At 34.0% G+C, this 11,202-nt stretch overlaps 3 protein-coding genes across 5 annotated transcripts; all 3 read left to right on the top strand.

Moving 5' to 3' along the window:
• The first annotated feature begins 586 nt into the window (after window positions 1-586).
• Window positions 587-1,066, top strand: LOC133679130 (protein BIC1-like). The gene has a single exon (XM_062101638.1). It carries the CDS (start codon window positions 587-589, stop codon window positions 1,064-1,066), a length of 480 nt encoding a protein of 159 aa, XP_061957622.1.
• Window positions 1,067-2,965: 1,899 nt separating this feature from the next.
• On the top strand, window positions 2,966-4,548 carry LOC133680642 (uncharacterized). 2 transcript variants are annotated; one of them, XM_062103674.1, is made up of 3 exons: window positions 2,966-3,188; window positions 3,276-3,542; window positions 4,204-4,548. In XM_062103674.1, exons 1-3 carry the CDS (start codon window positions 3,134-3,136, stop codon window positions 4,338-4,340), a joined length of 459 nt encoding a protein of 152 aa, XP_061959658.1. In that variant the 5' UTR covers window positions 2,966-3,133; the 3' UTR covers window positions 4,341-4,548. The 2 variants fall into 2 exon arrangements, with proteins under 2 accessions (XP_061959658.1, XP_061959657.1); XM_062103673.1 differs by having other exon boundaries at window positions 3,018-3,542.
• A 3,895-nt stretch (window positions 4,549-8,443) lies between these two features.
• Window positions 8,444-10,828, top strand: LOC133680496 (uncharacterized). 2 transcript variants are annotated; one of them, XM_062103485.1, is made up of 2 exons: window positions 8,444-8,645; window positions 10,177-10,828. In XM_062103485.1, exon 2 carries the CDS (start codon window positions 10,182-10,184, stop codon window positions 10,632-10,634), a length of 453 nt encoding a protein of 150 aa, XP_061959469.1. In that variant the 5' UTR covers window positions 8,444-8,645; window positions 10,177-10,181; the 3' UTR covers window positions 10,635-10,828. The 2 variants fall into 2 exon arrangements, with proteins under 2 accessions (XP_061959469.1, XP_061959468.1); XM_062103484.1 differs by having other exon boundaries at window positions 8,448-8,645; window positions 10,182-10,828.
• Window positions 10,829-11,202: the final 374 nt, after the last annotated feature.

Raw genomic sequence — 11,202 nt, 5'->3', positions numbered from 1 at the left:
AATCTTAAACATAGCATTAAGCATGTTTCTCTCAAAAAATATCTCATCTTGTTTGAATACATGCCATAAATTAATCTTTGCCTCGAGAAATCAATTTCTGTGATCCCCTTCTGTTCTTATACTCATCCACATGTTTGCTCCCTGGAAAATCAATCTTGGTGCTCAATTACTCACCCTCCTCCACCTTAGTTAGATCCCAAATCAAATCCACCATCCCTATTGGACCAAATTAGGGCACGCCCTTGATGGCCACTTTCGACCATTCAATATATATATATATATATATATATATAGACATAGACACACACACACACACACAAAAGGAAGGGAAGACTACTGCTATATACTTTGGAAATCTACCTTTCTATGACAACTTAGACCACACAAATCTGACCCCATTAACAAGCTTGAATATGAGACGTAGGGCTGTCACATACCATGCAATAAAATTCACGCTTGTGACTTGTATTAACACTTGCCCTTTCATCCTCTCTTGCACTCAATCAAGATTTTATAAACCTAGCTCGAGCCTTATAAAAACCTAGCTACCTCTCAAGCTTAGCAAACCCCATTACTTTGCTCCAAAATGGAGGGCACACCTTTCTCATCAATGGAGGAACAACCCTCCTCAAATCCAAGAGAACCCACCACCCGGATTCTTGCATTTTCTTTGCAGCCGAAGTCACCCTCTAGGGCAGAACCCTCACAGACCATGAAGAAGTCTTCAATGAAAGAACACCATCAGCTGCCACAAGCTCATCAAAGTTTGGCTTCTTATCCTAGAGTAGAAAATGTTAGTAACGAGGTGAAAGAGCAAGCTGAAGCATTGATATTAATGCACAAAGAAAGTTCTACTGGACGTGAGAGGCTAAAGAGGCATAGAGAAGAAGTGAGTGGTAAGGTTATGATACCAGAAACATGGGGTCAAGAGAATTTGCTTGCAGATTGGATTGATTATTCTTCATTTGACAAGTTGTTAGCCCCAGATGGAATCACATCAGCTCGTGAAGCACTTGTTGCTGAGGGACGTAGAGCCTGCACTTCACATCAACGACTCAGAGTATAAATTAGCTGTTAATATTTAAATGATCGATCAATTTCTTTATCTTTTTTTTTTCTTGTTTAATCTTCAAGATTTGTTCATCATCGGGTAGCAAGAGAGCCTCATGTTTCCAGAATTCTAGTCCATATATACATGATGATGACGCAAAATCCTCGAGTAATTCCATTGATTGGTCAAAGTAGTTTTTGTAAATAGGAAATCTGTTTTTGTTTTTGTCTTTGTTCTTTCTTCCAATATAATGGGGGATGTGCCAAAATCATGGTTTTTTTCATTTTTTTATTACAGAAAATAATTTAATCTTATCCATCTCAAATTTATGCAGGGGTGGGATTTAAGAGTAAAAAATACTAGTATTTAGTATTTACCAAAAAAAAAGAAGAAGAAAAAAGAGTATATCAAGCAGTACAGAAATATAATATGATACTGCAAGTTAAAGACAAGAAAAATAAACTAGACCCGTGTAGAGTGTAGACAAAACATATACATGGGAGTCTTGATGATTGTGACACAGGCGTGTAAAAATAGAAGCAGAAACCTCCCTTTGAAGCCCTGGTTTTTGTTAATGCCAAAGGTTTGTAGTGGTCGGGGAAGGAACTTCACTCCCATGAGGATAAGATACAGAAAGTGGGCTTACAAAGGTTAGGGTTTGTTCTGTTTCAAGCCCATAGATATTATTAGCCCAGAGCCTCAGTAATCCAATAATGACGCTAAATAAAATTGTGACCAAGATTTTCTATCCAGTCTGCATATTTTTTGTATGATTTATCCTTGCAAAGATAGGACTCTTCCACTTGCATATTATCCTCTGTTTCAAATTTTGTGTTTTACCATATTCATTTTTCTGTTGACAAACATTTTTTTTTCTTTTGACATGACCTCAGTCGATCGAACCACATTAACAGGACATTAAAGCTTACAAAAATTAGATAATTCTTGTAAATTTTTGTGCATTGTTTTTTTTATAAATCTTTTGGCTTTAAAATCGCTAGAAACGAGGGTTTTTATTTAAAGATTCATTAATTTTTCTCAAACACCAAGGCTGGTTAATTTAATTGCATTTAATTATATATAGCTGTTACTTGAGCCCGTCAAACTTGTTTCTATGTTTTTCTCATTGAATTTCCATGTAAATTTGCTTACCATTTCTTCTCAAAAAAAAAATATTGCTTAAACATTTTCAGGGTAGAATTGTTCACCCAACATGTAACAAGTTTTAATTATAGATGGAATAAATCCAAATCAAATAAGATATATTTTGATCAACATATTTTCGAAGCTTCCTCGAAATTAATAATTAAAAGCTTGTTCCTATTAAAATTAAAATATATATCTATCATTTTGTTTCACGCTTGTCCACATCTTTGTTTCCAGAGAACAATCCCCGCGTGCTCCCTTTTCCACCTCTAGCACCAGGAGAGTTCGATCAAAAAACTATATATATATATATATATATATATATATATATATAATTCAGATCAAAACGATAAAAAAAATTAAATTTTTAACAAATAATATTTTGATACACTCTCAATCAACTCCTCAACTAACCAGTCCAAACTTTGAATATTGTTTCAAAACATGAAATATAAAAAATAATGAAAATAAAAAAAACATATATAGAAATAAATGTTTTTGTAACAATTTTAAAATATTTTTTTATATTTTTAAACAAGAAATATATAGAGATATACTTTATTTATCTTTATTATTTTGTATTTTTAATCTTGGGAGAGTAATAAATATTATATTGTACACATGTAACCCTAGACAAATAAAAAAAAAAAAAAACAACTACTGTTTCAACATCCCTCTCTGTGATAACTAACCACACAAATTTCACTGTTAACATAAAGTCTGAGACGTAGAGATGTCATGCACCATACGAAGCAAAAACTCGTGACGTGTAATCCTGCTCCCCCATACGTTGTTCTTTACTCTCTTGCACTCTCTTCCTTCCCTGATTTTATTTTATTCTCACAAATATATATTAAACCTATTTTTCTATAATATTGCCTATCTCTCTCTCTCTCTCTCTCTGTCATCACACCATTATTGAAGAAGGATAGCAAGATGGAAGGAATCCATTTCTCATCCAAGAAAGAAGAAGATCCCACCATTAATATAGGTAATAATCACTCAAATATTGCTTCTACTAGATCCACTAGCCAGAATATTCTTGCATTTTCCACTGATCAAGCAAGTACCAGCCCAGTTTCTCCACATCATGATGGAGATTGTGAGGCTGGTCATGAAGCGCTGTTGCATAAAGATAGTGGACGTGAAAGATTGAAGAAGCATAGAGAAGAGGTAGCTGGCAGGGTCATGATACCAGATACATGGGGTCAAGAGGATTCGCTCAAGGATTGGATCGATTGTTCCGCCTTTGATGAGTTGCTAGCCCCCAATGGAATTTCATCAGCTCGCGAATCCCTTGTTGCTGAGGGACGTAAAGGAAGCTCTCCAAGATTGGGGATAGCAAGTAGGTGTTGATGATCACGATCAATAATAATATCTTTAATTAATAAACCTTTTCCTTGATTACCAGCAAGCTAGATCATATATATATATAAGTAGCTATGATCTAGCCAGCATGTGTTGATGATCTTATTAATTATTTCTTGATCTTATATAAACTAAGGGACATGATAGATTAAACTTTAAAGCAAGAACATGATTAGTGTGGCTTAATTATGGCTAGGTGGAAGTGTATTAATTAGCTGTTCAAGGATATATGTAAATTAATCGCAAGTTTAGGATTAGTATTGGAGTGAGAAAAGGCTTCTTATGCACTTAATTACTTGTAGTCTACCTAGTAAATCACTTGCTGTTCTAATAATTAAGATGAGTAAAACCATACTTGGTTCGAGGTATTGTTTTATTAGCGCACGCATACACGCGTTAATTAAATTAATAGCTAAGTAATTAATACCATTAATTAATTGCTAAAAGAAATCAATCATCATTCTCGTTCGTAATTAATTATAAATACTAAACATTCATAGTCGATATATATATTGATCAACTAGATTTTCCTCTTAAATTACACTCAGGCAATGGAGTTGGGTATCGAGAACGATCATTGCAATAAGAATAAATCAAATGTTCAATCCTTAATTTCTCCATTTTCCCCTTTCTCTCAGTTGTCAAACCATTGAAAGAATTCAAATCTGTGGCATTACCACACGTTTCAGCAGCTGACTCTTCTCGGGCTGGGTTGGCAGAGCATCCATACAGCACAAAACTGGAATATTTAGCAATGAAAGGAGCATATTTATAATCAACCTTGTTTTGGCCTCCACCTGTTGCCCAGCTAGATCCATCCCATACTGTAGCAAATAAATTCATAGCCTTAGAGGGAAAATCTCCACCCATGGCATCAATCTTTTGAACCTCTCTAACAGGAACATCATCCACGTAGTAAACGATCCATGTACTGGTCCAAAGAATACTATACGAATGGAAATCTTGAGTAGGATCAAACCAAAGAGTGTACCTCTCTTCACGTCCCCTACCTGTACTTCCATTGCCATATAAATTGGTTTGGAGGGTCCAAGGTTTGCCTCCAGTATTTCCCAAGAACTCAAAATCAATTTCATCGTGATTAGTTGTGTACTCATCAGCATTTGATGTGTAATAAGAGACAACAACTCCAGCGGTGTAATTTCCTGGTAATTTGATGGAAGCACTGAAATATGAATAGAGATACGTGAGTTGTGACGCAAAACCAGAACCTGAACTTTGATCAAGGGAAATTTGAACTGATTTTCGTTCATCGTCAAGAAAAATCACATGATCATTCCCAAATAAACGAATGAATGATTCATTGAACGATGAAGTAGGTAAACCATGTGATGAGAACCCAAGAACACAGGAAGGGATGAAGGCCATGCAAAGAATAAAAAACCGTAAACAAGAAATATTAAACAACATTTTTCTTCTTAATTAGCTAGGGGTTGAAGATGAAAAAGAAGGAAAAGAGAGATGGTAAATACCAAAGAGTGGAGCCTTTAAAGACTACTTGAGGAACAGGGCCTTATTGGCCTTCCCTCCAGGAATCTCAAAAAATATTCCACAATTTAATGTTACTACCGTATTTATTTCTTTCCCTCCAAAATGAAGATTTCGACAATTAATAATTACATGCTTAGAGTAAAGTAGAATTTTCCAATATTATTGCTGAAAAAAAATAGAAAAACGTTGCCAAATTTAAATTTTGCATATTTGAGATAATTAATTTCCCTTGATATATATATATATATATATATATATATATATATAGTCGTTTGATTTTGTTGTGCAAGTAATAAAAAAGGATACAGCACACAAAAATATTTTAATTCTCATAAAGAATTGATCATCATCCAGCTGGGCTTTATCTACTGCGAAATAATATATATAAAAAATATTTTCCTGATGCATATATACACGAATATTTGTTCTTAAAATATCTGTGATATATAGTGGAAATGGTTGGCCCCAAGGAAAGAATTTTCTTAATAGATTATCCGAGGAGAAAAACATTGAATTGAATGATTGGAAGCCTGCTCCTGATCTCTTGGACATGCTAATAGATTTAAAATTTAATACCAAGTTCAGGATAACTATATTAATAATGATTATGTTGATCATATATAATTATGCTTCACGTACGCATGAGAAGGATAGGTATAAAAAGAGAGTAATATTGTAAACCGAATATCTTTCTCGAGATCGTATATTTGAATAAGAATCTCGTACGTGCATTGACGTTAATGAGTTGAAATTCTTTGGAAAATAAATTTGGAAAGGATGTAAATATTGAAGATTAATGGGGCAGGTTGCAAGAAATATTTCTTTTTATAAGTGCTGCTATATATGAATGGTTTTGCTTAAGATTTTAATTGTTAAACAAGAATTTAGTTTTGATGTACAGTAACCAGCTGAAATTACCCTTTGCTACTTTTCTTTTCTTTTCTTCTTTTTTTTTTTTAAAAAAAAAAGCTTAGAAATGAGGAAGGCTAGAATCCAAAATATTGGGATGCAACTATTAATTAAAATCATTATTTTTTTACTATGTAAAAGATAAATAAATAAAGAGTTTGCATGCCTTCAACATAAAAAAGAAAGGATATGGTCTCTCTCTTCTTGTATTTATGGGCTCGTCTTGTATTTTTTAACCTTTTTATCTGATTCTAAATGGACCCTCTGTATCTCTTGATCCAAGTATCCTTGATGCATGCATATCTTATCCTAAATTTCTTCTAATCTATCCTCATTTCTAAGGTCACAAGATTTATAAGGTCACGAGCTACCAGATAAACTATTTATCTTGTATTTCAAGAATTGAAAAAAATATATATAAAAAAATATAAATTTTACTACAAGCAATGGATATGAGGAGAAATAATGGATAAACAACAACCACACAATGTTTTACTTCACAGATTGATCATTGTTGTCTTTCCTCTTGATGTCTAGCTAGATGATCAAATGCCATGCATCTTTTAATTTTACTGCAAGCAAGGGAACACATAATGAGACAATATTGAACTACAAATGAACTTTAATTTGCTGTAGGGTTTTAGATTCTGTTTCATTAAAAAAGCTTATCATACATATATATTTCTCCTCATATCCAGTACCTGACATAGATTTGTTGATCTGTGGGGACATTTCGCAGCATCATTCTGGCCAAGGAAGCATCCTGCTGTTTCACGGAGGCAGTGTCCAGGTGCTTTGCATTTCATGGATTACGACATAATGCTTCCAAGTAACGCCAGCAATTCAGAGATTCGATTTAATCTGTGTGATGAAGGATTTGCTGCTGCTGCTGTTTGGAACCACTTCTGATCTGGATGCTCATTGTACGTACTAGGCTCGAGGTTCATGCACAGTGCTTCACTGGACACCAAATTAAACAATGTTGGGAGTGGTGTGTGTGTGTGTGTGTGTGTGTGTGTGTGTGTATTCAAGTGTATATTATGTTCATTTTACACTCTAATTGCCTAGGTTTTTTCTCCAGTACTTCAAACTAATGAACCCACAAAGAATTCCATGATCCTTTTATTTCCGCTAACTCTTAATCCAAGCAAGTCAACACAACTTTTTCTCCATGATACGATTTGATTTAGGTATTTTAATCGATGTATTTAGCCTTCCATCGCAGTACTGATAGATATATATATTTATATAAAACACTTAATCTAGCCCATGTTCTTGTTTAAAATTCAAGTTATAGATTGGATGGGTCACTTTAAATTACCTAAATCAATCTAAATCATTATTATTTTGAGTTTAATTTTGCTCGAATTAGTTTCCAATCTTGTTCAATATAAAAGCTAGCCTAGGTCTAGTTAGATAAATTACCTTATTTACCCTAAAAAAAAAGAGAGAGGTTTTAATATTTAATTTTAATTACAATGAATTAATTGATATTTTTTTTTATTAGATGAATTTTTAAAATGGGTCAAAAATCGAAGCAAACCAATTAGATATTTTATAAACAGGTACAATATTATATATGCTGGTAATCTTGCAGTGATTACCAGCCCAAAAATATATAATTACCAACTTATATCCATTAAAAAAATTATTTAATCATGAACTTAATTTTTTTCAAGAGATTTTACACTTATAATATAACCATTTGAGGTTTGAAAGATTTTCAAATGAGATTTAAATTATTATTTTTCTAATTTTATTACTTTCGTATTTAATTTTAAATCTACAGCCTTAATTTAATATTTTTTTTTTAATCTCTTATATTTGTTTAGGTTTCTGAATGTTTTTCTTGGAAATGTTAATTTCAAACTTGTTCAAAGAATTGTAATTCCTTTTAAAAATGAAGATAATTACATAAAAAATATATTCAGTTAATATAACTACAAACAAGGCTCTTGATATTAAGATCTTCTTATAAAAAAGTCTATCTCCCTTGTTCTTTGACTCCTTTTTTTCTTTTTTAGGTTGGACTGTATCACTCTGTTAGAATGAATATTGTAGAATAAAATGATAGATCTATAATAATCTAACAAATGTTAATTAAAAAAAAAAGTCCTCGGAATATTATAATTGCTTATCATTTCACTATTTTACGAACACAAAAAAACATATCATGAAATTAAGAAATCTCAATAAATTCAGTGATCTTAGACATAAGCATTACACCAATGCTAAAAAGGGATCGGAATTTGATTTATTTATAGAATGTTGAATTTGATTCAATGTCATTCTTTAAAAAACAATTGATTTCATGGAAAATAGAATTTAAATGGAAAGGGAAAAAAATGAGTTGAACATGGGCGGGCGTCCAAGTAAACTCAAAAAAATCAATTAAAAATTTGTTAATTAGGTAGATTAGTGACGACTAATAAAATACTAATTAGTGGCTGGCTCCAATCCAACTAGGTTATTTCTAGTGTTCATGGCCAGTGGTGGTATCACTTGGGGCATCAGTCTTTCGCTTTAAAGAGCCGCCTCTTCCCTTTCAAAGATCCCAAAAGCCACCAGCAACACCTGTTCAAGTAATAAATATCAACACCGCCTCTTCTCTACTACATCGTACTCTCCGCCTCATCTGAAGAAACCTCGCCACCCCACCAAAGTAAGCTCCTTTTTCTCCCTAGTGTTAGGTTATTTTTCAGTGGTTTGATTCTCTGTGAAGTTTATGTTGTTTTGCTTGGTTCTTTTTTTTTTCTTTTATGTGATATAGTTCTTGATTCTATGGAATTTGCGGGGTATGTAAAATGTCTGTGTCTTTCAGAAAGTGGGAACCTCCCCCCCCCCCCCCTATATCTTGTTTTGGTCGACAAGAACAAAACAAGTTTGAGTCTTTAATCAATTTGTGGTTCCTGTTTTTCGTTTTGTTTTCTAAATATTGAGGTTTAATGGAAAGGAAAATTACTGAAAACAACATCTTATTAATAGCCCTTTGATTTATTTGACGTTTTTTTCAAGCCACTCGCTTGATTCTTAATTCTTACATGTTTCATTAAAATTATTTTATGATTTTTTAACTAGTTAGGTCTAGGATATTCGGTTTAGTCTTCAAATGGGTGACATTTTGGAAAGAAAGGGAAAATTGAGAAACTGGGTTTGGAAGTGTAACACCAGTAGTGTTAGGAGTCAATCAATTGGTGAAAATGAGAGTTTTTATATTTTTATTGCGCCTCACCCTTGTGATTAGGGCTTATTTGGGCTGTGAAAGCTCTAGTCTAAAAGGTTTTTTTTTCTCACTTTGCAACGAAAAGGACCATCTTGCTAGCTGATCTTGCATTGTTTGTCGTGGAGCTAATTCTTGTGTTTTGTTCCTGTGTTTTCTGGAGCTTGCTGCAAATTATGTTTTTGTACATGCTAAGCTGGGATTGTTTTGAATCTGGGTTGCCTATGATATCAAGTTTTTCTAGTTCCTTATTACTACTGCTAAACTTCTTTAGCAATTAGCATGCTAGCATGCTAACTAATTTTATGAACTTCGATTTACAAAAGAGTAGGGGATTGTTATTTCTCTTTCTTTCCAAGAATGAGTAGCTGATCTTGGCTTTTACCTCCTTTATGTTATCTTTTATAAGATGGAGCCTCGAGTGAAGAGCAGAGAGCCATTAGCTTGCTCTTCTCATAGTGCTCCAAACATCAAATGCCTTCTCATTGTAGGAATGGATTATTTGGTTCCATTTTGTTGTGAATATAAGTGAGGCATACACTGCTACCCTGTTGGAATATGATGTGATCCTATGCTTGAAGGTATTTAAGAATCCATGGGCTAGGAGCAGGGATCCTTTTTTTTACTTGTTCTTAGGATTTCCTTGCTCAATACTTCTGAATTTTGATCAATGCTGCTTTTCCTGTCAATAAGGATGCAGCTTCCTTGGCATGTCTGATTCGTTTTGTTGTGGTGCTATACAAATATAAAAACCTCTAATGAGATGGCTGTTGTGTAAAACTGCCAATGAATGATTCAACAATGGTCTTTATAAAATGGAATTTGGTACCTTGTCCTGCAATTTATTTCTTGCTGTAGGGTGACAAAAATTAGGGCTTTCAAATTCCATGCCAAAAGAATGGAACCATTCGATTCTTACAAGTATCAAAACATCTTATTAACCAGCTGACAATTTCTATTTTGTGTTCTGGAGTTAAGATGACAACAGTGAACGCTCCCTTCCAAAGTGTGCTCAAAACTGCACTCCAAAATCAGTTTACCAGCGCCATTGTCAAGAGCCCATCCTCACTTGGATCAGTAAGGAGTGTCTCTAAGTCATTTGGCTTGAAATGCTCCCCGATTTACAAAGCATCAATGGCAGTGTACAAGGTTAAGTTGATTACACCAGAAGGCACAGAGCATGAATTTGAAGCACCAGATGACGTGTACATCCTAGATGCCGCTGAGAATGCAGGAATTGACCTGCCTTATTCTTGCAGGGCCGGGGCTTGTTCTACCTGTGCTGGGAAGGCAGCATCAGGTTCTGTCGACCAGTCTGATGGTTCATTCCTCGATGAGAATCAAATGGGGGAGGGCTATCTTCTAACTTGCGTTTCCTATCCAACTTCTGACTGTGTGATTCACACTCACAAGGAAGGTGATCTTTACTGAGGGCTTTTGCAGTTAGAAATCGGAATTGACTTGGAATGTAGTTCTGTGATTGTTATGGATCATTGAAATGATGGTAAAGGCTGTCATAGACCTTTATATTTCTGTAGGGATTTCGTCTTTGTTGTGTAATTCCAATATGGTTTCTTCTACACGGTACTGTAGTAAATAAATAGATGCCGCAATTGATTTCTGAAGTTTTCAGGGGTAATCTAAATCTAATTCACTCTATAACTCTCAAAGTTGAAACTTGCAAGCATGGCTGCAAAGAAATTCAGAAGGTGACAGCTACAAGGTAAATACAAGGCAAGAAAACCAACAGAAACCAACATTCATGCATAAGCAAAAATAATATTGGGGTTTCAGTTAAATAAAGAATGGGGCATGGCCACTTCCAAAACATATGATGTTTGGGATGAGCTTTCTCTATGCCCTTGAGATGGATAAAAAGGTGGTTTTCATGGTCGCCTCATAAGCCTAGCCCAGGACATTCAAGACATAAAACGAAACTGAATAGATTTTAAAGAGTCAGATTAGATTTTAAGCTGCAAATTCAAATTATTCTCCTGCC

Source organism: Populus nigra, chromosome 19, assembly GCF_951802175.1.
Source record: "Populus nigra chromosome 19, ddPopNigr1.1, whole genome shotgun sequence".
In the NCBI taxonomy this organism is placed as follows: domain Eukaryota; kingdom Viridiplantae; phylum Streptophyta; class Magnoliopsida; order Malpighiales; family Salicaceae; genus Populus; species Populus nigra.
Note: the sequence above shows the minus strand (reverse complement) of the source record. Positions and strands in the feature narration are given on the sequence as shown.

Bases quoted from the DNA above. Each gene is read 5' to 3' on its own strand.
- LOC133679130 (XM_062101638.1), top strand. From the start codon at position 587: ATGGAGGGCACACCTTTCTCATCAATGGAGGAACAACCCTCCTCAAAT.
- LOC133680642 (XM_062103673.1), top strand. From the start codon at position 3,134: ATGGAAGGAATCCATTTCTCATCCAAGAAAGAAGAAGATCCCACCATT. The intron at 3,543-4,203 runs GTAGGTGTTGAT...CCTTTCTCTCAG, and splicing joins TCCAAGATTGGGGATAGCAA to TTGTCAAACCATTGAAAGAA.
- LOC133680496 (XM_062103485.1), top strand. From the start codon at position 10,182: ATGACAACAGTGAACGCTCCCTTCCAAAGTGTGCTCAAAACTGCACTC.